General features: G+C 38.0%; 1 protein-coding gene across 1 annotated transcript; it reads right to left on the bottom strand.

Annotated features, from left to right (window-relative positions):
* Positions 1–181: 181 nt before the first annotated feature.
* LOC113673101 (doublecortin domain-containing protein 1) lies at positions 182–26,915 on the bottom strand. The gene is made up of 40 exons (XM_027189458.2): positions 26,525–26,915; positions 25,599–25,838; positions 25,340–25,389; positions 25,120–25,250; positions 24,829–24,991; positions 24,196–24,395; positions 23,605–23,698; positions 23,232–23,401; positions 22,866–22,952; positions 21,851–22,030; positions 21,231–21,510; positions 20,181–20,395; positions 19,500–19,649; positions 18,503–18,621; positions 17,763–18,140; positions 17,487–17,610; positions 16,427–16,511; positions 14,827–14,912; positions 13,891–13,946; positions 13,239–13,329; positions 12,539–12,785; positions 11,907–12,042; positions 11,607–11,804; positions 10,617–10,752; positions 9,369–9,442; positions 9,056–9,282; positions 8,368–8,438; positions 7,975–8,107; positions 7,216–7,268; positions 6,586–6,792; positions 5,718–5,900; positions 4,954–5,290; positions 4,247–4,348; positions 3,636–3,754; positions 3,113–3,214; positions 2,675–2,749; positions 2,029–2,103; positions 1,679–1,754; positions 1,447–1,547; positions 182–1,028 (listed from the first exon to the last, which is right to left on the bottom strand). The coding sequence occupies exons 1-40, from the start codon at positions 26,665–26,667 to the stop codon at positions 909–911; spliced, it is 5,814 nt and encodes a 1,937-aa protein (XP_027045259.2). The 5' UTR covers positions 26,668–26,915; the 3' UTR covers positions 182–908.
* Positions 26,916–26,952: the final 37 nt, after the last annotated feature.

Here is a 26,952-nt window from a genome sequence, read left to right as displayed (position 1 = left end):
ACCAAATGAAGTGGGAAAACTTTTCTGAACCAAAACATTCGTGTCAGGTGATAAGTGATTTAAAGTTCCAAATCTTAAGCATTTAAGGGTAAAAATTACTTCTTTCATTTTTCCATCCTAGAGGGATTTACCGAGATGTTGATTAGTCTATTCAATACGTTCTACACGATTTCACAGCTGGTTCTCTAGAAAGTCGTTTATTGAATCTCTAGAAATAAAACGCCCTTCTGACTGAATACATGCTTGTCACATTTGCACAAGGTCTCATTAAGGGGATAGGTCGGTTGTGTCACGTGGCATATCATTGACTAATCATAAGTCAAGGACCACATACGATGGACAAGACATCAACTACAGATTTCTTACCCACTGTATTACTTGCCCGCCGACGCAATTCAAAAGTCTCTATAAAGACTAATAATCTGGAACAAGACACGATGTTTTGCATCAGCAGAAAGAAAGCAGCACTCACATGGAAATAACTTAATCACGCTATTCAGATCAACCCGTACAATATTTAATTCCCAACCAACAAAAAACAAACCAGGGCACCGTAAAGCTGGGATGAGCATAGGATCGAGGCAGCTACCGACTCTGCTTGTGTGTATGTCTATGACCTAAAACCATTCTCTGCTAAACAAACAGTTTCTTGTTACGAGGTAACACGACCAATCACGCAATTTTACACGATTCCAAGCATGACATCAATGTAAAAAAATTAAAATTCATCTGCAGGAAAGGATAACGCGAATTTTTTTGTTAATCTTCCTATTTACAACAGTACCATTTTTACATAATAAATATCTTCTTGAAATATACAATTTTTTAAAATTAATCTCACACTTCACTCAAACAGTATTCATGGTACAAAACGGTTTGTATGTTGCTTGACAACCGTCAATCAATCATCAATGGCGGCTGGACATTCGATGAACAGACATCTGTCTTGTGGGTGACGGTGGAACACGCGACGGAGGCGGCGGAGAGACTGGGGCAGGCAGGGCAAGGATTGTGTTGTCAAATGTTACCTAAAATGGACAACGACACAATAAAGTTAAAGTGTATTACAAGCTGACGATTGCTCCTACTGACAAGAAAGCAGTTGCTCAAAGAGATGTGAAGTATACTGCCTGGCTCACCGAAAAGTTCATTGTAGCTAATTGGTCGAGCATCTGACTATGAAATCAGAAGGTCTGGGTCTAGACTTTTGCTCGTCCCCACATTCGTGACAAACATCGTTCTTTAGTAGCAAAGTAATGTTAAACGGTAGGAGAACATATCCAGGGGTGTAGAAAGGTGTAACAGTTCTCCCCATACATATCCAATAAATTTTACACACAATAAGTGCCTCAGCAAGAGTAGTTTATGGATTATTTCACTCGCCCGCCAACGCTGCACAACATATTCTTTAACAACTAATAACCCCTTTCATTTCTGAAGACTTACGCTGTTCCTTGTCACCGGTCCCTCGCCAGGTATCACCGTACCACCGGACTGTCTGTTCAAACGAGACCAGGTGGCTTTCAGTTCTTGACGATGCTGACGATCTGAGAAGATAACAGAGCCGGGTAATAAAGCGGTTTTAAGACCAGTGAGAGAAAACTTCTGTTGGTAATGAAGGGATGAATTTAGTGGTAGGTTTGAAAACACTGTTACGACTGAAACACGCGAGTCTCACCTCTGGCGCGAAGAAATCCTTCACCACAGCTCACACAAACATACTGATCTCTTTCTATTTCGTCGAAATTCGTTATCTGAAATCACAGAAAAAATTTACCGGTAACCAGATGTGTTACAAAGCTAAGCTTCGTGGGAAGGGCCCAGTTGTCTTCACGAAACTCGCGGCAAGGATGCGCGAGAAAGAGATAGAGAGAGAAGAGAAGCCAGTGTATGAAGGCGTAATTTTTTTAACTTCATGTGGTTAGGTGATATGAAGAGGATCATCTTTTCCTCAGAGCAAGCAAGTAATCGCTTATGGTAGGTGTAAAAACAAAGAATACTCAAGAAAACCAATGCTGATTTTCTCACCTCGTCGCCATCCTGTGTAAAAAGTCTTCTAGCAGCGCTACTTAAATTCAGGCGAGCGGTACTTGCATCTAACAACTGAGCAATTATCACAAATAATTGCAAGAGTTAAAAAGGGATTAACATACCGGTGTTTTAATAAAGCTATACTAGAGCTCCTTCAACTTAAAGACTTAAAACTCTACCTTCATTATTTTAAACTTGCTTCGCCCTTATTTTGTTTCCGGCAGAATGTCTTTCTAATGGGGACACTGTCTATACCTCAAGTTTCTGCTTATCAACACTTTTTACTAGTGTTCCCAACATTTCGCCAATCAAATCAAAGATAGCCTCACAGGTGGAGAAGTCATGGTAGTCACATGATAACATATAAACCTATCAAAATTTAGATTCGAATAAGTAAAGATTTGGTAAAGTATTTGACAATAAAAATCTGCGATAAAATATTATAAAGCATAACACGACGTTTCGACGTTTCCAGAACGTCATTATCAAGTAAACTAAAAAATTTAGATTAAAGTGAATAAAGTCATAACGGTAGTGGGGCGGCATATCATTCGAGGTCGGTTCGTTGAATTCCTAAACAAGCATAAGAAAAGAGAAAAAGACAAGTCTTTGCAGTAAAAATTTTAAAAGGAAAAAGACAAACCTCTTGCATGGTGGCCCCAAAAGCAACCACACTTCGTTTCTTTCCCTCACCATTTGGGAACACGTTAACTCTCACCTGCATCAAATAAAAATTCGAACATCGCATAAATTCAAAACTAAACTAAATTATATTTTGAAAACAAAAACGATATAGACAGAGAAAAAAGAAACAAAAACACAAATGATAAATTAGGAGAGTAAGTGACTTATTCGGAAGGGTCAAAGAACAGAAAAACCAAAACGGACAATGGAAGAAATAAACGTAATTCAAATATTTCCGATGCAGGTTGAATGATTTAATCGCTTTTCGTTTCCTTCAAAGCGGCGCCTGACCAGACAAGCGATCAACAAGAATCCCTCAATTCCTAACGAAGAACACTAACTCAGGCTCACAAATCAATATAAGTAGGTCAATCTCCCGTGACAGTATGTACAGTACCGTTTTTGGTTTAGAGTAAAGCCTCCGTGTGGATTCCTTTGCACTTTTGCTCAACACAACTTCACTTTGACTTTGTCGCGATTTCACTCCGTGTAAATGATTCTTAGGATAAAATAAAATTGAAAATTGGTGATAGGACTGAGTGGAGTTCAATTCAGTCTGTAGTTTTACGTGTAATAAACAAAATCGGTCGACCGCGGAGCGGGAGTCCGATTTCTTATTACAAGTATTAATACAGGTAGAATTGGACGACTCTAAGTCAATTAAGTAACCAATTAATCAAAACTATGACAAAATTTAAGAAACAAACTAGCCATCGCTTATACGTTTTCATACAAAAAAAAAACCAACAGTTAACTCGGTGAAATGCACTACAACAGCTAGCGTACATGACGCATACAGTCTAACTACACAGGCATAACGCACGCATTGCCCTGCAAGCACAACGAATGGAAATAGATTGGGATGCAACTCCAGGGTGTAATAAGATGGAAATGAAGGGATGAGTAGGCAGGCATCAAACCTTGAGCTCATTGATGGCCTCTTCCTTTTTTTCCTCGGCCCTGGTGGGTTCGTGCCATGCAACTGTCAGTCCATTTCCCCTAGGAGAGGATGGAGGACTAATTCCATTGATTCGTCGTCCTAAAGACAACAAATAGACAGGAAAATCTCAATCGCCATGGCGCACAAGTATTTCGTATTCTAGTCAAAGTCAACCGCGAAATCTTTCAGGGACTTTAGTCTGTTAATCCGATTAACTGTTTAGAGACCCTTTGTTGATACAATCACAAGGACAAAATCTGCTGGACTTCTCAAACTTTGCAAAGAACCACAGCTTTGAAGGCATACAAAAATAAACCATTGCGAGGGAAAAAGCTCTGAGTAATTCTGTAAGTAAACTTACTGCGGTGAGAAAATATGCCACAGAAACAGGACCACAAAACAACAAAAAAGGACAAAAAAAACAATGATAAAGAACTCACTCAACAAAATCTGCGGAGTCAGGCGAAACGTAACGCCTTACGGTAGTTAAACACAAAAAAAACACCTTTCTTAACCAATAGCAGTGTTCCATTTTGCAACATATGTGACCCACCATATTTTCAAATAGGCCATAAATTTCAGTCTACTTACCCTGCATGTGTCGCAATACGTGTTTCTCCTGGTCAAGGTACGCTTGTACCCAGGTTCTCTCCTCTCTATGTTTCATCGAAAGTAGATACTGCTTATCAGCCTCTGACAGAAGTCAAAATAATTGAATTTACTCGAAGTGTGCACTGATTGGAACCTTTAGGGAGTACTACTGCCTAAAGGTTCCACGAGTTAGGCACGTTCGGACTCGAAAGATAAGTGACTCATCTTTCGAGTCCGAACGCGCCTGACTCGTTCCAAGTGAACAAACTATCTCAATAATAGTTTTAGTTACATTGGTGCAGCCCTCTGGATCAGTCTAACTCGTAACCGTAGAGAGACAGAATCGCCAAGTCAATTTAATCGCTTACTACATCTCAAATTTATAAATTAGACACGCGGCGTTCATGAAAAACAAGCTTTTAGTTGGTGAATAGTTGGCTAACATATAAACTGTAGTAAGCAATTTGTAATTTTCAGCATAGATATAAATGCGTTCATTGTTTGTCGTAGCCTAATGAATTTTTTAGCGTGTATAAAGAAAAAGATAAAAATATTAACGCTTATCTCGGTCAGCAAAGACGGGCGAAATGGTGAGCGAACAACGCTTGGCGGTTGCGATGCGAAACAAGAGCGGTATGCGATACTTCTGCCATCCTCGCGCACGCGCTTTTATACTTGTGTCCATTGAGTGAGAACATGGCACAAACCTTCCAAAGGCATAAACGGTTCACCACAGGATACCCAGACATCAATAGGCCACCGAGCGTCCCATCTGGGAAAGTCTTGTTGATCTTTACCGTTTATGATCGGCACGGGACCAGTGCGGCCTTCACTGACTCGGAATGTCACATTCCCTGAGGACTGGTCATCTTCGTGTTCATCGTCCGAGATGTTCAACTTGTCAAAAGCTTCTGTCTCTAGCAGTTCTTTCTCTCTTTCTTCGGCAGCAGTTAATCTTGACCCCTTGGTTTTGGAAAATGGGCGGTTTTCTGCTTCCACAACGTCTACTGCATGACCATTATGAAGCAATCGTTCTTCAGGGATCTGCAAATTACAAACGACCACCAAAAAACAATCGATATCCTGCTAAAAATTCTTCAAGAATTGATTATTCATTTGACTCCTAAGAGCGAGTAGCATCTGATTTCTCCTCACAATGTAACCTCTAAATCGGATTTATGACCCGCGTGCTTCACACTTTGGCCATAAATCCGAGCAGAGAAAACTCGGTCTGCAACTTACTGAACGGACCTCAAACCCGATTAGTAAGAGGTATTTAAAAGGGATAATATGTCGTCATTTCCATTCTTTAAAAGAAGATTGGAATTGATCTGTGAGAAACCCTTTACTGTATTTACCAGTTGCACAAACATAGATGACTTTGACTTACTACACTCTTACTTGACGATCCAATTGCTGTTTGCATATCGCATCAATTTTAGCTGTCCAGTATTTAGAGAACAGAACCAACCTTGTTAGCTTTGCTGTCGAAGCTGGCAATCTGTTGTTGTGTTTCTGTGTCGTTGTCCTGCTCATTCCTCATAGCATATGGTCTAATAAGCTGCTGTACATCAGTGATCAGCTCCCCACAACACGTGTACAGGCGGCGGGCAGCTGACGCCAATCCAAGTCTAACTGTGCACTGATCAAGTAGCTACATCAACAAAGGCAGGAAAAATTAGGTTCGTGCTATTTCTAGAAAAAACGGGTTTTTTTCTCGCGCGAAAACCGGTAGACACGTGGTCGAAAATAGCCCGCGCCGTGCTGTTGGTCGCGCTCGAAGATAAACACCTCACGCAGATAACAAACCTGGAACTGTGCGTTGAGGGAGGCAGTTGGGGAAAGGAGGAAATGTTCACTTCAAGAAGACTGTCATATGATTTCAGTAATTAGGGATGCACTCTTACTTGAAATGCAGAATTTAACTTGACTTCTTACACTTAACTCTTAAGATCTTATTAGTAATTCTCCTTACTGTCTGCCGTAAAAATTCATATGATGTTAGCTCTGAGAATTTGGTATTAGATCAAGTAATAATCCCCTCATTTATATTCTTTTAATTCTCATCACTTGTGTGCTTGACATTGTATTGATATTGTAGGGAGAAATTCTGTCTTGACCACCCATGGGAGTTAAGGGGTTGACCCGCAAATTTGTAGGTTGCGCATGTACAATATATTTCTCAAAATTAAAGAGAGAATTTGACTGAGAGAAGTAAAATATAAACACAAAGAAATGGAAAATACCAACTTGAGCTAAATCCCCTTGAGCAACGAGGGCAAAATGTTTTTGAGAAGGTAATTTAAGTGGTTGAAACGATGGCACCCTTAAAAACGTACCGCGTGAATACTGGAGCCAATAATAATCTCCCCATGTCCCCTGCTTCCTTCGCCGTTCTTGAAGGCCCTTATTCTGACAGCAGGGACACTCTGAGCCATGTGCAGCTCACGAGTAATGGTCCGCACACTGCCTTCATTTCTGAGTCTCCCAAGTTGATGTTCCCACAAGTCCAATGTGGCTTCTGCTTCGAGAGTCGATAGGTCAACCTGTTAACGACAAAAAACATAATGTAACGGAACGGAACATCGCTGAAGGCAAACACAAGGTGGGCCATATTTCGTTACAGAAACGCGATTCTCTGGTGTCCAATAAAGTTAAAAAAGATACAGGAAGTATGACACACATTTGTTATCGCTCAATACAAAGAACCGATGTCCACTAAATTTTATTTATAATAAAGTTCGGATATAACGCGCGCTGTCATTGGCTGAAAGAGCTTGCTCTATGAGAGTATAGAGCATAGAGCTGAGCAAAAGCTGTCACTCAAGAAGTGGGGAGAAACTACGTCTCGTGTTTCTCCCTACACTTCTTTCGTGCTCTAACCGCTTCCTCCGTGCTTTATAACAGAACAGAGCACAGTCAAGGCTTCTCTATTTGTTAATTAAAGCACAATGTTTTTTCTGTTTTACCTTGCTGTTCAAGCACTTGAAAGAACTGCTCAGCCTCAACCCTTTCTCTTGTGCTGAAAGAAAGGAGAAAAACATTTTTAGAAAAATCCTTTACTTTTGGCTGGTCACCGAAAAGAGAAAGGAAGCAGTAGAGAACGATAAGAACAGTTCTATCGCCACGTCGGTCGTTGATTACAGTACCTGCGACTTCTGTAACAATGCCTGGTTTTCATATGTAGGGAAAATCCAAGACGGTCGGCAATTTCACTGTTTCCCAACAATGCCAGATTTTCCGTGAAATGAAAACTCGAAATCATAGATACCCGACTGTCCAGGATGGTCGGCGACAAATCGGAAAAATCGGGAACGTTTCTATTTTCCCGACGCGTCTCAGACTTCTGCTATGATCTGCGATCATTCATTGTCGAGGAGGTTGACGATAGTTCAGCCCGCTACCATGTCCTTCAGATGCTTAGTTCCAATACCCCCGTGTCATAAATAAAATTCAATATCGGAAGAATCCGCGAGGACAGACGTCTTACGATCTCCAGATATAGTGGTAAAATCTGGGACGGTCGGAAAACAGTGAAATTGCCGATCGTCTAGGATTTTCTCCACAAATGAAAATCAGGCTTAAATGACTTTAGAGAAATATGGTACTCAAGGAGAAACGAACGGAACAGAAACTGCTTGCGGCGGGTCCCCTGCGTTAACTACATCTTTCGCAATTCAAGGATAGGAAACATCATCAAAAACAATATATGTTGTTTTAAAACAAACCTGTTCCTAACGCACAAGCAAAGCCTGTGTGATACTGATGAAGTCTCTGTAGCTTATGTCTCCCTCTCGACACCTTCCCGCAAGCTTCACACAGGTAAGTTTCCTTAGATGTACCAGACATGTACACATAGCCCTGGGACATAAATTATGGTTCAATAACATTGCAGAGTCTGAATCCATACACTTTAAAGGCAACCTGAAGATATTTTTGTGTACCTATATACCAGGAAATTCTTATGGGTCAGTGATAGTACACTAAATGTTTTAGTAAGCCTGCAACCGGAATTGCTGAGTAACGTCAAACGAATTTATGATTTAACAACGTTTTCAGTTTCCAAAAATGATTGTGAGATTGAAGAGAGAGAGAAGAGTCTTCTCCTTGGATGTACTTACAGGCTGAGGAACTTGTTGAGGTCCCAGCACAGCGAATGTACACACGTTAGCCTTGTTAGCAGCAGAAATTTCTGAAACATAACACGAATAAAACATATTACTTGTCTGCACCAAACGTTATCGCGTTGTCGAATCAAACTTTAAACTAGGGCAGTAATCATTTAAGTGTTCAAAGAGTCCAAAACTATCCCAGTTTGTCATATCATACTCCCTAACAACATAGCAGTAAGACAAGCGAAAGTTGTAGAGGCTGGAGTACTTTCAGGCTGACAAACCAAGTTTCCACACAAGCGAGTACGTCGCAGTGTTTGGAAACGGTATCTTTTTGGTAGGGCCCGAAATAAAATGGTAAATCAACGTGAAATCCGCTTTGTGTACGAAAGTTTCGAGTTTTCCTTTCCTCTACTTTTTGTTTCCGTTGACAGATTTTGACATGAAAGTAACAATACTTTTTTCTCATATTTGGTATGAAAACTGTTATTTCTCATGTTATCCTTTACAACTTTGCACGAGAAATTGGCGCGCGGCCGACTAGGATTGATCCCGTTGCAAATAACGGCGCCAAAATCAAAACTATCAACGAGTTGGTATCATCCATCACGTTTCCTGCGCTACTCAAGCGTCGTGATACAGTTGGCTTCATTGAGATACAGCTGTTGTCCGTTTGATCAAATTAAATTAACCGTACCTCTGTTCGTAGTATCTGCAGAAAAAGCCTCTATAAATCCAGTTATAGGATCATATCTCCACAACTGACTGGCATTCCCATTGGCGCAGCCCTTACGATGTGCTACAATAACTGCTGCTCCTTCAAAACCTTGCTCTGGGGAGTAGTCTAGGGTGAATGGATCGTTCGCCAGAGGAGGGGTGGTAACTGTTAACACAAGCTGCTGGTTGGAGCGCTGGTATATGGAACTGAAACAAACCACAACAATGACTGAAAACATAATTTGATGTATCAAAAACAAAAATTTCAAAATTTATAAGGTACTTAAGCTTACCCATCTTCAGCAACAACCCATCTCTGAGTAAAATCCTCCAACTTCTTTTTACAAAGTACAACTTCAGATTTTCCCTTCAAGATAGCAAAAGGTAAACAAATAAATTACCTATTTAGAAACACTGCTAATGTATAGCTCTGCCTTTATCAGGCTGATATAGGAGAAATCATCGCTTCACAAGCCAAGCTACATGTATGTACTATATCGTACCGACATACAAGCGCTCTGTCACAAAAGCAGCAACCTGATTGGATACCACAGCTCGCTATCTATTCTGAGCTAAACAGTGAGTACATTAAATAGCAGGTGGCGTGAGCTGTTTGAACACGAACCTGTTTAGTTAAGTTTTGACAGACTGGTAGATTTATACAAGAGCAGTTTTCAATGAGTGTCGAAAAACCAAAACCAAAGTCATCCCAGCTACCAATCAGAACAAAGGTTTATATTCTCCGTAGCAAATAAGAAGTCAAAGTGAAAACAAGCAAACTGCTTGAAACGCGTCTGATTGGTTGAGAAAGTGGCGCGATTTTTCTGGACCAATCATAGAGCAAAGTTTAGTAAAACCGAAGCAATCCCGGATAGACACTTCAAATTTGCTCTGAAATGATTCGATCATCCGCTCTAAATTTCTACACGTGATGGTTGATAAGGGCTTGACCTTATGCGAATGATCTCATTGTGACTTAATAGTCTGTGGAAGCGATCCTTGCAGCCATAAACACAACGTACGTAATAATGAAAAAAGGCCTCATTTTCACTACTACTTAAGTAGTGTTCATAACTGCGAGGATTGCTTCCATATTCGATTCTTAAACCGCGGTTCACATATGTGATTTCCATATATTTACAGTCATTTATCAATAGTCTGCGTTGTGACAAGACATGTTTTAACCCTTGAACTTCTAGAAGTGATATACATGTAAATTCTCCCCATAATATCCATATCCAACAAAAAGGTGATAAGAATACTCAAAATCAGGTAGAAATGTAATCTTGATCTACCACCAAATTCTCGTAACTAATTTACAAGGAAACATATTACAGCCAGAGAGGAGAATTAGTAAACTGGTCTTGGGAGTTAAAGAGTTAATGAACTGAGTATGTAATATAAAGCACAATTTACTGAATAGGTGTTCTAGATGAGTACCTGTCTTGGATAAATTGTTCCTCTGTCGCGCATTAAAGAGAAAAAAGGATATTTTAACAACTTCCTCTATAAGTGTCCACGTTGATAACTCTGAAATGTACCTCATTAGAAGAATCAGCGAGTCCTAACACCAACGAGGTTCCCTTAAGGCTGATGAAGCCATCATTGTTTAAGGACCACCTCTGTCGCTGACAGGGGTCTGCTGGCTTGGCATCGAGAGTCTTGAGAACCTGGCGTCTGAAATGTAAAAAGAAGATTGAGTGAAGGGGCTTGATCATGTCTATACCCGACAAATCTGTTTGAATGACTTACATGTAAACTGTAAATATAAAAAATATAAAATATATAAACTGTAAATATAAAAAATATAAAAAATACAAACTGTAAATATAAAAAATATAAAAAATATAAACTGTAAATATAAAAAAGGCAGGGAAACGTGCTAAACATGAACAACGTCAAGATTTATTAACCATCCTTCACAAATCGTGACACAATTTGAAATTTCTGTGCTGACCCTTGTCAAGCTCTTTCGAATGCAATTACGTGTTTTTGGTTCCACGACACATTTGTTAAAAGCATGAGGCAATCCCTTCACGATGCACTGGGTCTGTGCCAGAAAAGTCTGATTTGCGTGACTCTTTTGTTTTTCCACGCTTGTGATTCAGTTAATGTTACTATGTTCTTATTAAGTTTCGCGTGGTTACTCACATGCCTCGGTTAAAAGTTTTAAGAGAAAAGAAAAAAAAAGCCTTATTTAAATTTAACTGTCAGTTTAAATGAACAATTAAACATCAACAGTCAAAACCAAAAGAAGGATCAAAAACGTGTGACGAGAATGATTTTTTCCCCCTACTAAATTATATTTTTATTTAACAGATACGAAAATACTGAGGAGAATGATAGAAGATACGAAAATACTGAGGAGAATGATAGAAGATACGAAAATACTGAGGAGAATGATAGAAGATACGAAAATACTGAGGAGAATGATAGAAGATACGAAAATACTGAGGAGAATGATAGAAGATACGAAAATACTGAGGAGAATGATAGAAGATACGAAAATACTGAGGAGAATGATAGAATACCTAAATTTTCTTTGTAGTTGTCGATCAGAGAACATCACTTCATCGACGAAGTCGTCATCATCCTTATCATCAACTGATGGGTCGTCTTTTAGGGTCTTTTCATTTTCCCAAGACCACCGTAAGGAATTAAGGCGCTGTTCAGCTCTGATGTGAGACCTTTCGTGAGCATTTAAAGCATGGCTGTAAATATCCTCACGACTAGAGGAGAAATGGCAGTGAAACGCAAATGCATTAGATATATTAGACACCTTTTGCTTCAAGACCAAACCTTGAACCTAAGTTTTTTTCAGTCTAGAATACCTTTCCTCTTCCATGGGTAATTCTTCGTCATTTTTGCCAGAAGCCAGTTTTTCTCGTTCATCAGAGCTCAGGGCACATTTCACGACACACACACGAGAACCAGTGGTAACAGCTCCGTCAACTTGAAGGACCAAGTCTGTCAAAAGCCAACAACCAGCAAATAACAGCAACATTTATATCAGATCTATTTATAGAGCTACTCGCGTGCATTTTGTACTATAATTGCACCATTTTCGGCGTAATATGTTGACAAAACAATGCAGTTGTTGTGATAACCACATTTATCTAATCAGGCTTAGTAAATATTATTGAATAATACCTCTCTAACCTCAGACATTAACTCCTCAGGGTATGTGGGGTGGACATACACAAGCGAAGAGGGGGAGGGAAGGGTGGAGGCGGACGGCTGAAATTAGAAAAGATTTTCCCACCAAGCTACCAGGATGAGTGTCACCCACTTATTTTTTACTTAACGCAACCAGTGATATATTCTGTGCTTAAATGGATTAGAACTCTTAAAATTACAACGACACTCCACTTTTAAAAATGTTAACAACGGATCAGGCGTATTTTTGGCACCCGAATTTAACAATACGCCTGCGTTTCAGGCTGAGTAAGAAAAGCAAGTATACCTGAAGGTTCCCTTAAGGCACAGTACTGTCTAATGTGAGAGATATCAGCAGCTAAGTTTGCAAGCACTGCTCTCCTCTGTTGCTCAGAGTAAGACAGCTGTGGATCACTCCAGGGTTCACCACACGTGACGTACACAAGTTGATTTCTCTCCAGCTCTGATAAACGAGCAACTTCTTTGCCGTCTTCAGTGTAAAGTCTTCGAGCAGCAAACGGCAAACCAACTGCTTCAGTACATCTATCGAGAAACTGTTGAGTGGTTGTGGCTAAGAATTAGTATATGTGTTTTAGCTTGAGCGCAAAGTCCTTTATTGTTGTTTGTCATAAAATAACCAGCGTCTCAAAATGTAAGGGTTGTGAAGTGTGAAATAAAATTATTTGGTTAGCGTCACCCAAGAAATTGAAAACAATTTAAGGTGGCTTTGACCACCCACACGTCTTTTCCTTCAACTTTGGAAAAAATTTATATTAGTATGGTCCGACTGGCCATAGAAGCAAAACACAATTGTCACCAAGATAATGGGAAATCAAGAAAGACACTAATGAAAATACACCACACTTTATCTTGTCTAAGATAAAAATCTTAGATCTTTATCCAGTGCTTGTATCAGCTTGTTTGGTCTGACGACTGGGTTTGAGATTTTCATCAAGACTGGAACAACATTGAAGTTCTTTCTGATTAAAGAAATCTATAAGACATACAAGATCCAGTTCAAGTTGCTTGTGATCACGTGGATGACAGGAACCAGCTGAGTCTTCACCAGCATGTTCATGTTTGCTCAAAGTCGCTCGCCTGAAACACAGACACACAAAGTGAAGAGATTTGTTTAACCTCTAAACCCTAACATATGCATATTCTCCAAACTGTTCCCTATACATTTCTTAAGGTGCTGACATGGAGAATTTGTTTGACCATCAGGAGCTTCCTTAGCTTGTATTCATTTCCTTCATTCTCCTGTCCTTCAAGTGTGATTCGGGGGCGACAGCGTAAGGAGAAATTAGATGCTAGTCACTCATATGGGTCCCAGGTTTAATTTGTTGCAAACTCTAAAGGAGAGGTCAACAAGAGTAAAGCACAAATGAGGCATTTCTCTTTTAATATCCTACCGGGCAAAAACAACAAGTAACACATGGACATACTCTCAATATTTGTTATGACTCCAGGGTCATCAATTATATGTTACAGTTAAAGTTTCCTTTTAGTGTTGGGATTTTTAAACGATATGTTCACTTACAAAGTTCATTCGTCTATATAAGTACTGGAAAGCCCCATTGGGGGAGTGGTCGATTAATTTCATGATTACTATATTACTATTATTATTAATGGAGCAATATTTAGCTTAAACAAATTCACCTTTTTTGTTTTTTCAAAGGGCTTTTTGGACTCGTGCCATTAACATCATGTAGCATCTGAAAAAAAGGCCAACATAAAATCTTACTAACACTGGTACCACTATGACTGGTATAAGGGGCCAGAGGCAACAGGTAGATCAAAATTTGGAGGAAAACAGTATTTCAAAGGTAACAGAATTAAGGGGCTAGGGGCCAGAGGCAACAGGTAGATCAAAATTTGGAGGAAAACAGTATTTCCAAGGTAACAGAATTAAGGGGCTAGGGGCCAGAGGCAACAGGTAGATCAAAAATTGGAGGAAAACAGTATTTCAAAGGTAACAGAATTAAGGAGCTAGGGGCCAGAGGCAACAGGTAGATCAAAATTTGGAGGAAACAGTATTTCAAAGGTAACAGAATTAAGGAGCTAGGGGCCAGAGGCAACAGGTAGATCAAAAATTGGAGGAAAACAGTATTTCAAAGGTAACAGAATTAAGGAGCTAGGGGCCAGAGGCAACAGGTAGATCAAAATTTGGAGGAAAACAGTATTTCAAAGGTAACAGAATTAAGGAGCTAGGGGCCAGAGGCAACAGGTAGATAAAAAATTGGAGGAAAACAGTATTTCAAAGGTAACAGAATTAAGGAGAATTCAGATGAAGCAAAACTAGGTGAGTAAACTGAGGAATGGTCTCTCTTTACTCTGTTTCAAGTCAGGTGTTGTAGCACTTTGCCTAGTACCTATTTAAACCCTAACATCAGTATGCATATTCTCCATACTCCTCTCTATACATTTCCTAAGGTGCTGAGAAGGAGAATTTGTTTAACAATCAAGAGCTTCTTTAGTTAGTCATCATTTCTGTTATTCTCATGACCTTCATGTTTGATTCAGGGGTGATAATGCAAAGAGAAATTAGCTGCTGGTCACTCTTACAGGTTAATTATAACTGATTAAGAAACTCACGTTTGTCAAGTCAGGACCAACAACTGTAACAGCTCTGCTGTGATCTGATTCCCCATTTTTCAACACTCGTAATCTGGCTGGGGTCCCTGAAATAATAATAATAATAATAATGATAATAATAATAATAATAATAATAATAATAATAATAATAACAACAACAAATTAAAGGATCCACACAAAAGAAAATTAGAGGAATAGACTGAAACATAAAGAGAAGAGTCATCACAATCAAACCCTGCAAAATAAATACCCTGTTAAGAACACTGCTAGTTAATGAGTAAAAGTCCAATACTACAAACTATAAAATCAATTTCTATGGGTTTCTATTTCCTGCTACACAATTTTATTAACATTTGACAATAACTTCTAACAGAAAATCTGTCAAGCATTTGTTATAAATATGGGATGAGTCCTGAAAATTAAAAATTTTTCATGACTTGGTATTAAAGCAATTTATCAAAGACTTAGTTAAATACAAACATTTACATTGTATATCTCAACTGAGGCAGTTTTAAGTAATCTTCAAGACAGATACTGGAAAGAATTGTTAAGTACTTACGCATATCTGACAAGAATTTGCCTTATTTAACTGATGGAGCCAAACAATATACTGTTTTAAAACAACAGTTGGCAAAACATTCCCATAAGAACACCATAATGAATATTAAATCTTGTGTTTCGTTTTTTCTCATGTAGCAACCTCGGAAAACAATTTTTTTAAAAAACTAACATTCAATTTAGTTAAGAAAATTTCTTAATTTCACTTTGACAGGCTTGTAACATACAGATCAACATATATGCAAAAATCACCAAGCGATTAATAATTTACATCAGGCTTTAAATGTCAATATGTCATCAAAGGCACCTGCTAAACAGATGCTTGCAAATTGACTGAACATAATATATTTGGCTCTGTTATTAATATCTGTGCAGGTTAGTAACTCATTCACTTTTATTTAGAGTAACACAAACATTAATTCTTCTACCAAATTCTAAGGACAAATTTTGGCAAAACTTAGGATTAACTAAAGCTAAGGCAAAAATTCAAATTTTATTTAACCCTTTCCTGATCACAAGAAAATTAACACAAATTTGCTGAGGTTTGCTGGTAAATGAAGAAAATTGTATACAAATTTTTATCCAAGAGGGATTTTTAGAGTAAAATCAAAATTTGTTTCATCAATATAAATATACTAACAAGTTCTTAAATAAAAAAAAAAAAGGTAAAGAAGTAATAATTCATACATTATCCAGCAAAAAGCTAACGAGAATACTCAGATTTATCAGGTAGACGTTGTCATCTTGATTTAACACCAAATTCTTTTAACTAATCCACAAGTAAATGTGTAGCAGCTAGAGGGAAAAATTAAGAATCAGATCTTGGGGGTTTAAGGGTTTAATATAATTATACAAACAAACTGCAGAGAGAAAGACATTTATTTCAAGATCCAAGTTACACACATATATAAGCACTGATAATGAGTGATCATGTTAATTAATCGCAATACAAGTTTCCCTCAAGGACATTCTGTAACTATATGAATGACTTTTCATGGTTAACATGTTTGAAAAACATTAAGATGCTGATGTCTTACTGTACCTGCTGTAATAACCGTCTTTTGTGAGGCCTTTTTGACTGGTGGAGCAAAAGGTAACAGGAAACCTTCCATAGGCCAAGTGAAATCCTGTGGTAAAGCAACATTAACAAAAAGCAAATTAAGTCAAATTGTTGATCTCAAGTGAAACCTCTCTTTTATTTCCCATGAGTGACCAAGACAGAATTTCTCCTCACAATTTCAATACAACATCATGCAGACAAGTGGTGAGAATGAATAAAAATATCAATAAGGAAATTACTAGTTGATTCAATACCAAATTCTCTGAACTAGCATCACAAGAATTGTATGGCAGACAGTAAGGAGAATTACAAATGAGTTCTTGGGAGCGAAAGGGCTAAGACAAGAGACCCCAACTTTGATTTAGGTAAAGAAATTATCCTATAAATGCAGTTTAACAGAGTTAACACCAAAGAGCATCAGTGTTCTTTAGTAGTCAGTGGTTTTTTGGCACATGCACGTGCGTTGGAATTCCATGTGCTCTTCATTTGAGGCCATCTTGCATGTGCTTTGAGCATAAACTTGCACCATTGTGAGGAGTGGTCTTGGCAGTTTTCCCCACCCCTTCCCTCCCTCTTTCCAGTATTTATTCACTGTGATGGGCGCTGTTTCCCTTTCCTGTGAGGGAGCTCATGGCTGGGTTGCCAGGATTTGCCAGCCATGGGAGAAGTCTCCATCTAAGAGCTGGCTGCCAAAAGTGGAAGCTCCTGGATGTTTCAGGCACCCAACTTCCACTAAGAAAAGCAGTTTTTAACCTTTGTTTATGTTACTCTTTCTAAAGGGACACCTTAATTCAGAGAATCCTTTTCAAAGTCCCATGTTCCCTGAATGAAAGTACCATTGCATCATTCAAACAATAAATTTCTTAAAAAACAAAACAATATCATGGTTCAATTACTAAACAGTGAAGAACTCTGCTATAATTGGCATTTTTTAATATGTATATCCTTTTTAACATACATTAGATGAAAGCCTGATCAATAGGATGGTTGTATTGTGAAAATCTAACATGAAAACAAGGGGATAACATTATTGTTTACATACAGTGTTCCAGGTTCCATCCTCATTAACTGGCCAGGACAGTGCTCTCTTATTCCACTCAGGATTAGAAACAGTTGAATATTTCCACTGACCAATATTGGACAAATCTTCTTGTTTAATAGCCCATCTAAATCATGAGAAATGATAAAGAAAAAATAAAACAATAACTCAGCAGTAAAAATACATCATTCAAAGTATTATGAATATCAGGCATTATTGATGCTCCATGTGATTTGACTCCATCTTACTGTAAAATTACAGTCCTTTTTCTTATCTTACCTTTGAGTACCATCGCCATGCTTTTTAGGCAAAAGCACAACTGAGTATTTTTGACCGAGAAACTCGTCTTTAAGTTGTTCAAGCCCTGCCTCAGTCCTCTCCTCGGTCCCATCAGATGGAGATGGACTGAGCTCCATGTTAGCACCCTCTGTGATGGAAATCTGCTCCCCAAATCTGGCTTCATCCATGAAATTTAAATTTCTTAAGCCAGACGATGATTCTTGCTCTATTAGGCTGGTATTTGAAGGCCTTTCATCTGAACTAATTTCTTTAACTTCATGATCTCCAATATATGTCAACACACGACTTGGTTTTGAGAGAGAGTAGATCTGTCCTGAAGGGCTGAATCCCCACTGCTGACTAACATCACTGGGATTCCTGGCATTTTTGTTTACAAAAAAGGAGTAAATTTAAAGACAAAGAAAAACTATAGGATAAGCTTACTGGTAAAATAACAAATAAATCATAAAACTGAAACTAACTATAAACCCTTGTCAAAATTTTAAACGAAACAAATTCCAATTGACCTGCTGAAAATAATCAAGTAAAGCTACAATCATTGCAGGTGTGCTGGAGTTTAACCAATTGCAGAAAATAAGCCAGAAATAAAATTGAGGTTTCTATAGGATTCGAATCTCAGAAACTAGTTGGGCAGTACTACCATTTAGCTTTGAGCTACACATTGTGAGTGTGGCAAGTTTCAAGTAAAGCAATGAATAAATGTTTTCACTTATACTCACCTTTTTGAAACTACCACAGGATAACCTTCTACAACCTTATCTCCATACGTCACAGTGATGGCATGTTCTGACCTGGACAACACTAGCTGTGGCATGGCCTTACTGTGAATCAAACCACTCTGAAAAACAATTGTAGACCACAAGTGAAGATCTAATTACCAAGATATATCTAGCACGTCACACAACAAGCAAAAACTAACATTGATTCATCATAAAAATATAATAAAGAAAATCAAGAAAAAAAAGGGGATTTAGCGGTGGACACTCCATATATGAGGAGGCTCTTCTTGTCTACTGTTTCCAGAGAATGTTGGTTTTTTTGGAGGGAAGAAAACTGGAGGACTATACCCAGTGACCACAGACAGGCCAGAAAAGCACAATGAAATTAAAAATTCAACAGGGAAGAAGACAATGAATGGACAGTGGTCATGTGATAAACTGCGCAGTGACTAAGTCAAGATGGTCCTTGAGGAAAAATAGGGGGCCTTAGACAATCAGGATGGCAACACTGAGGAAGACATTGATAAAAAAATGGACTGTTTTTTAGTTAGATTTTTGAAAATGGCTAGACCCATTTACCATCTCTCATGTTGCCACACCTCAATTTCAGCATAACATGTGGGCTGCATTGAGTTCCCAACAAAAATTCTTCTAAGATCATGCAAATGTTGGTGATTTCACATTGTTGTTTTGGAGAGAAATTAATTATGACTAAGAGATGTACAAAGTTTTAGAACACACTTGCTGAGCTATTGTTCTGCCACATCCTCATTGGTTTGCTTATGGTCCCTAATATTTAGCACTTGGTCATGATATACAGACCAACGGCAATGTTAATTAAGATCCTTTAAATCACCAGTTAACCCCATCTAACTCAGTCAATAGGTATGTAACATTAACAAATTATCTCAAGAGTGTGTTTTGGAAGAAAAGAATAAGACCTATTCTACACACATGATAAATACCACAGATACTTTTGATAAATATAGGACTATACCTGTGTTACAACCCATCCTTGTGGATCAGGAAGCCATGACACTCTATCTCCTTTCTTCTTCTTTTCTGTCACAGAAAGTTCTGGATAAAGCACCAGGTTCTCGTTCTCTTTATACTGCAGGAAACAGCCATTCTCATCCACACGCATCATCTGATGGACAGTTATATATATAAAAAAATAAAACATAAAAATCATTTTATAACTTAACAGCACAGTTTTATTACTGGATTGAGAATCCAAAATTAGAATAAAAATAAAGTTGTCCTGATTCTAATTTCCCCTTACACTATCAGCCTAAATCAAATGCAAAGGTCTTCAGAATAAAGCAAATGATCCCAAATTCAAGAAGCTCCTAATCGTCAAAGTGTTCCTTAGGACATGTGATTTACACCATTCAGGGGTATCTAAGAAGAACTATCCAATTAGGAAAGTTGGCAATTTACTTGTTTCAAAAAATTTGCTAAATACACAATAGCCTCTATTCAGCACAAAAATATGCACTGATATTTGTCTGCTGACATTATCAGTTCCGAGATGCAATCAGGAAAACTGTGAGCTTTGAGGATTTTCAGATATTCTCAAGTTTTTAGGTAGGCATATTCAGTCACATGATGCATTTAGACCAATAACACACAAGAAAAAATATTTGATGGATTATGATGACTGGTATTTTGCACCCACCTGCAGATTTTGAGCTTGTGAGAGTTCACTACCAGGATTAAGCAGATTGACAAGATGACGTTTGCTACCTGAAGGAAAACCATTCACTGCTTTCCACAGTGAAGCTTTCTCCTTGCCTTTGCCTTCATCATCAAAACTCTCTCTTTGAACCATCTCCTTCTCTCCCCACAGTGATAAGCATGTAGCTTTGTCTAAGCACAGTTGAAGAACAAAGACTGCAAAACAATCATGAACATGCAAAGAAATTATATATCAGATACAAAAAGCAATTCCTCATGTGAAACCCTTGGTTTATATAAATTGGTAAGCTAGTTACAAGAAATTGTTAACCTTTTAACCCTTTTAGTGTCTGACTTCTGATTTCTCCCACTAAATCAAATTCCAAGGTCTTCACAATAAAGCTAATGATCACAAATTCAAGAAGCTCCTAATTGTCAAACAAATTCTACTTTTCAGTACCATAAGAAATGTAAACAAAACAGTGTTGAGATATGAATGCTTAGTGGGTGGAAATGGTTAAAGAAAAATTATTTGGGGTGTTACACATTTTGGTTGTTTAATTCAAATTAAGTCAACAATTGCTACTGACTCTCCATCTTATATCAGTAGCACTTTGCTCTGGTAATGGGCTATGGCTTGTAACATAGTGGTTAATTAATAATCAAGAATGTGACACTGACAACAGTGTTAGTATTGAATGTAACACTGACAATAAATGGTTTGAACCTGGGTAACATGAGATAGTGTAGTCTGATCACCCTAGTGAGTGTAGTCCTCGGTAGGACTGTTGTTGATGGTGGTGGCTGATGTTTCAACAACCTGAGCGGAAGTCATCATCAGAGTTAAACCAGAGCCAGAGTCTCTTGACTCTGATGATGAGTTCCCCTCAGATTTTCAAAACATCAGTCACCACCACTGACAACAGTCCTTCTCAGGACTACACTCACCTGAATGATCATACTACACTATCAGAGTTAGTATTCTACAACTCCAGTTGTTTTACTCGCAAGACATGAGTTTCTTTGAAAATGAATCTTTCTTAAAATATACCATGAGGTGGCTTAAAGTCCTCTCCATATGACAGCCATATCTGTTGATCATACACCAAGTCATGCACATCAGTGATCTCCTCTCCTTCCCTAGTGTACACCCTTTTAGCAATCCTCCTGCCAGCTGGCCCACTGCTGCTGTCTGACACCTTCTGACTGCTGGTACAAGTGTCAAGAAAGCGATGCATTAACTGTGCCTTATCTCCCTGGATTCCTTTCTCTGCCTCATGTAAATTGAAGTAAACTATCACTCCACCATCTGCAGAACCATTTTCATACACCTAATCATGAGAAAAAAAGAATCATCAACAAAAACCAAAAGATGAAATACAAATAGAATTATTTCTTTAAGTAAATAAAAAAATAACAAAAATCAGCATGGTTATGGTTTTAAGCCCAAGTGTTCAAAGGGCAGATAATGCTATCCAACAGATAACTTATGTGTTAAACTAAATAAAAAGTACTGCAAAATCCACCAAATTAATAAAAATCCAGTGGATAGCATTATCCACCCTTTGAACAAATTGGGCTTGTCAGCTATATTGTGCTACAAATGATGTTATGTGACTTCAACTAACTAATAGTACATTTGTTATTAAATTTATCCAACCAGTAGTTCACCTTTAGTTTTAGACCCTGTTTTCCCAACAATCTGCTCTCAGGGGCAATTTGTGACAAGTGCTGATATCTGTAGTTTTCCAATCCTGCTGACACCTCTTCACGTGATGCTGCTTCCACCAAACCCAGATGAGATTGTAGTGTTGGTATCACACTTGACAAGTCTGTAATGTGCTGGTCAACCTTTAAGGGAGATATCATATAATGAGACTCAGCATGACTATTAATTAAAGATTAATTTCATAAGAAAACTCATATTGTGTACAAGCTTTGTATCATATAATACATGGGGGTTGTCAAGGCCTGACACTAACTGCATCAGAATTGTAGCCTTTAATGGTCTGGCCTCATTAGACCCGGCCATTTTAAGGTGTTATTTTTTTATGTTATTTCTATGAGGTAAGATCCTTTACTCTTACATTTCCTCTCTCAACCCAGGAGTATAAACTGCTTTCACCCAACTGTCAGGCCAGGGAAACCTGAAAGGATGCTGAGAGTCTGTAATGGTCTGACATCCCACTCTGAGGTAATGGCAGTTTCTTACTGCTTCACGACTAGGAGACCAGGTTAAGTTCCAGCAATGTAGGCCTCTTATGTTAAGTGTTCACTAACCAAATAATGGTTGCCAAGGGTTTATACAAGACCCCAGGTTAAGGCAAAAATTTATATGTGACACACAAACTGAACAGAAAGGGGAGCATGATTCACGAATTTTTCCACCAGTATGAAGCATAATAATTATTTGTCTCTACATGACCCATGAGTTTCTTCTATCATTTTGTGAAACGCCTCAAGATTTGAAGTCTCCTCTTTAAATTCACTACATGTGAATGCTGTTTAATGTCCATAAGACACTTGAATTTTCCTGAAATTCGAGCCTGAAACATGATAAGGACACCCCCCTCCCCCCACCCCTGTGCTACATTCCTATATATTACAACCAACTTTTTAAAAGTTACCAAAACAGGGTCTCAACAGTCAGTCAAAAGTCATAACTTTCAAAATCAGTAAGCCTTGCCTCTTTGATTTCATTTTCAATCTCTGCTTCACTCATGGCCATTATTTCTTTGGAGACAACTTCTTCATCCTTCAGACTTTTTTCAAGCTGTTGAAACAATTCCACAATTAGATATTATTAAATAAAAAAAAACCCAGAAAATAATGTGATCAGTTACTGTTAGAAATTACCTTACTCTTGCAGTCTCCAATGGTAAACAAATACTATTGCTTAGTCACTGTATATAAACTAAATATTCATGGTTCACTAGTGTTAAATTGCTCTGTATATGCTTCATCAAAGTTACAGAAAAAAGCTGCTAAGAAATATTGTTACGGTACTAATAATACACAAAAAACTGTTTGGTTGTGAAAGTATTTTTCTTACCTCAAGCTTGTAAGTTTTGCTTTGTTTTAATCTGTCCTTAGTACTCAGCAATAGTGTTGTGATAAAATGATAAGCTCCTTTGGGACTGAATCGCTCCCCTCCTCTGGTCACCCAAACTGGTCCTAAAATAACACTGACTGATGGCTGAAGAACTCTGTCCAGTACTGGGACTACGAAAAGGATGATAAGAAAGTTATTGGATCACATATATCTCTAAAAACAATATGTACAAACTGATAATAACCCTACAAATACCAGTTTAATATCTCTTTAAAGCATAAAACCTGATCTTAATGGCACTTAGCCTCCAAACATGACAAGATGGCTCTGGGGTAAAATTTTAATCAGAATTGGAATTTCATCAGCAACCAACCTTCTGAGAAGCTCTTGATTTCCTTTCCTTGCCAGTCAAACAATAATCGAGCCCCAGACTCCAGGTTTAACTTCTTTGTACAGTCATCCAAGAACTGAGAATAAAAATATATTAAATGTAGTCTAACAAGGAGTACCAAGTGGATTCCAGTTCAGTCAGTTAGCATGGGTGATTAAGAGTGAACAACAAGCAGGATCCCAATTACTGATGATTGGTCATCAGTATGATCAATAAAGGTAATAAGACTGAGTGGAGTCTAGTTATTGATAGAATTGGACAACACAAAGACTTGTTCCCAATAAATGAAAAACACAACATAAGTCTATTAGAAAAGAGCTAATTTGCAGTTAAATGTTTTTAAAAAAATAAAAACATAACAGTTGACTCTTTTCCAAGAAAAAATACTCTCTATATTGATAGCATGCATCAATGACTTTGACCATCCAATGCACTGGTACAATGGGTTAACAGTGTGTCACACTGTCTGATTACAAGCATGACATATTTTCAGTCCTGTTAGAGCTCAAACAAGGCTGCTCCTAATCAGTTATGTTTGAGGCTTTTGTCAAAGATTTGACCAAAATTTCGTACCTCATCAAATCTACCGGCAATTATTTCCACTCCTTCAGAGCTCTCGCCATTCCTGAACACCAATATTCTTCTCTTTTGACTTTCCACAAGTGATTGCATTCTCTTGGACAGAGATGGCTTTGTGCGGCCTCTGGAGCGATCCTCTGGTAGAACTATTCCACTCAGTGTCCAAGAAGCAGACCTGCGTAGCTCTTCTCTGTCTATTGATAAAATGGAATGAAATGCACAGAAAAACATTTATGACTTAAGATTATAGGAATTGAACTGGTTATGTCTGTGAAACAGTAGTAACAGCATTTAATGGGATATTCAATCTTAACCAGCCATCTTAATAGTTTGCATGCGTATTAATCTAGCTGGATCCTCACAGACCATCGGCCATTTATGAATTATCCAAAGCCTCTGATTTCAAACGATGGAAAAAGCAAAGCCTAAGATAAAATGATGAAAACAATTTTCTAGTTTGCTTGCAAACAAACTCATTTTCATTAGAATTTCTTTTCTTTTCTTTTCATCCAATGTTTCAGGTGTAGGTTCATGACACCCAAAAATTGGTCTAGTATAACTTGTTTTTGCTCCTTTCAAGCTCTAGAAAAATTTTAAATTTCAAAGGAATGAAAAGCTTATCACTACCTAGTATAGAAGCATAAGGATCTCTGAAAGCCTCTCCACAGGAGACATAAACATCCACATCCCGTGAAAGCTGTCTGGGATGAGTTACAGGTGTGCCATCGGACAGAAAGAGCTTCCTTGCTGCAGACACAAGTCCCAATTTGTCTGTGCAGGCATCAAGGAGCTGTAAAGAGGAACACATTTCCAAATATTGAAAGTCTAATATGTCATCAATCAACAGAGATAAGTATTACTTAAATAAATACTAAGCTAATAATACTAATACTAAATCCTAAAAGCTAACCATCATACCTGAGCAAGATCTGGAACTGCAATTCTAGCATAGTTATCCCTGTTTCCATTCTGAAATGCTCTGATGCAAATAAGTGGAGGTTTTTTCTTGTACAATGGTTTTGTCTTCTTGCCACTAGCTGAACTAGACACTAAAAGAAAGAGCAAAACAAAAAGAGAGATACTTTGGGAGGATTCTTGATATTAAAAATGTTTGCATATACCAACATGTTTTGCTAACCTGATGATCTTCTGGAAAATGATGAAGTTCCAGAGCTGACTGAGCTCGACCTAAGTACAAAAAGTGAAAAGGGAAAAAAGCATTCGGTATTAACACAGGTATGGTAGAGTTTCATTAAGCATTGATCATGTTCAAGAAATAAAGAAAACTTCAAGGATGTAATGATGAGAAAATTTTCCCAATCACAAAAGAAATTGAATTGTAATTTAACAAAGAAGAAGGCCTGAAAAATGAAGAAATTCAACATGAAAATTTTCACCTGGTTCTGGTAGCAGGAGCTGACACAGGGCGTGTACGCTGTTTTGGACGTCGCTCTGTCATCGTCCAATCAGTTTTGTCAGCCCAACCAATCACAGTTTGAGGAGTACTTTGGAAGGTTATGGGGTCGGCACTTCCCCTTGATTTTCCCTTACCAGACAATATGGCTGACTTTGGTCTCTTTAACTGAGTACTGCTATGTGAGTGCGCTGATACTGCATACGGGGACAACTTTGCTTCCCTTGGAAATGAAATAAAAAAGGTGTATCCAGCAATTATTCACTCAGCTTGAAGCAAGTATGATTATTAAGATGCTTTCATATTCTCTTGTAAATTTGTTTTGTTGTTGAAATCATTCTGTGCATAAAGAGAGTTGGGCATACTTTGTTACAATTGTTTTTATTAATTGTATTAAAATAGGCAGACAGTTTCCTTTAGGATTTTACAGGTTTATTTAATTTAATCCACAAAAACTTCATATCTTACCTGTGAAAAGTGTTACACAAAAAACTTTTTGAATTGAATTGTCACCTATGACATTTATCACTTATTTGGTAACATTGACAAAATGCAAGGCAGTCATTTGAAATTCAGTGCCACTGCTATAATCATCTCACAGGAGGTGATTATAGCAAGATGTGAAGCCATCCTCAATGGCCATCCTCAACCAATAAAAGTGTGAGAATCTCTTTAATCACCTGAGCAATTATACTAAATCTAATTAGTTTCTGTAATTCAGATCAGGGAGAATGTAAAGTTGAATAATTCATCATTCATCACCAATTCATATCACCTTTAACCACTTTGTGTGGCCATAAACACAATCTCAACTATGAAGGTAACTAAACGCTATGAATTAGAGATTTTGGGATCCATTTACCTACTATTAAATATTTTATTTACATAATCATCGATCTCTGAACTTACCTTTCTTTACGAACAGGGGGACTCTTCTGGATTTCGTCCATGCACTGCGCAAGCAGCACGTCTTCATAGCTAATTTCGTCGCTCATTCCTCTTTGGAGATAAACAGAGGCTTTTCCCTTGCGAGCTCGTAAATGTGAGGACATTTTGATTCCAGTAAACTTTGATTCAAACAAACGCAAACTTTTAATGCAACACCAAGTAATTCATCAGCAATGCATTCACGACAACTGAAAAAATCTAACTCGCAAATAAAAGCTGGATAAATAATCAATTTCTCATTAAATCCTTGTCAGTCCCGCCGCAAAATCCGCCTCCATTTTTTCGGCACAGGTTACAAAGACATTTACAATTTTCCAAGATGGCGTCGCGTTGCTAAGAATGATGTCAGAGTGTATAAGAAGGCCGCTGGCCAGTATTCAGTATTATTT

The sequence above is a fragment of the Pocillopora damicornis genome, chromosome 10 (assembly GCF_964200805.1).
Source record: "Pocillopora damicornis chromosome 10, jaPocDami1.2, whole genome shotgun sequence".
NCBI lineage: Eukaryota > Metazoa > Cnidaria > Anthozoa > Scleractinia > Pocilloporidae > Pocillopora > Pocillopora damicornis.
Note: the sequence above shows the minus strand (reverse complement) of the source record. Positions and strands in the feature narration are given on the sequence as shown.

Excerpts from the sequence above, each read along its gene's own strand:
- LOC113673101 (XM_027189458.2), bottom strand. The coding sequence starts at position 26,667 with ATGTCCTCACATTTACGAGCTCGCAAGGGAAAAGCCTCTGTTTATCTC. Across the intron at positions 17,611-17,762 it reads CATGGCGATGGTACTCAAAG|ATGGGCTATTAAACAAGAAG; the intron begins GTAAGATAAGAA and ends CTCATGATTTAG. Across the intron at positions 6,793-7,215 it reads TCAAGTGCTTGAACAGCAAG|GTTGACCTATCGACTCTCGA; the intron begins GTAAAACAGAAA and ends TGTCGTTAACAG.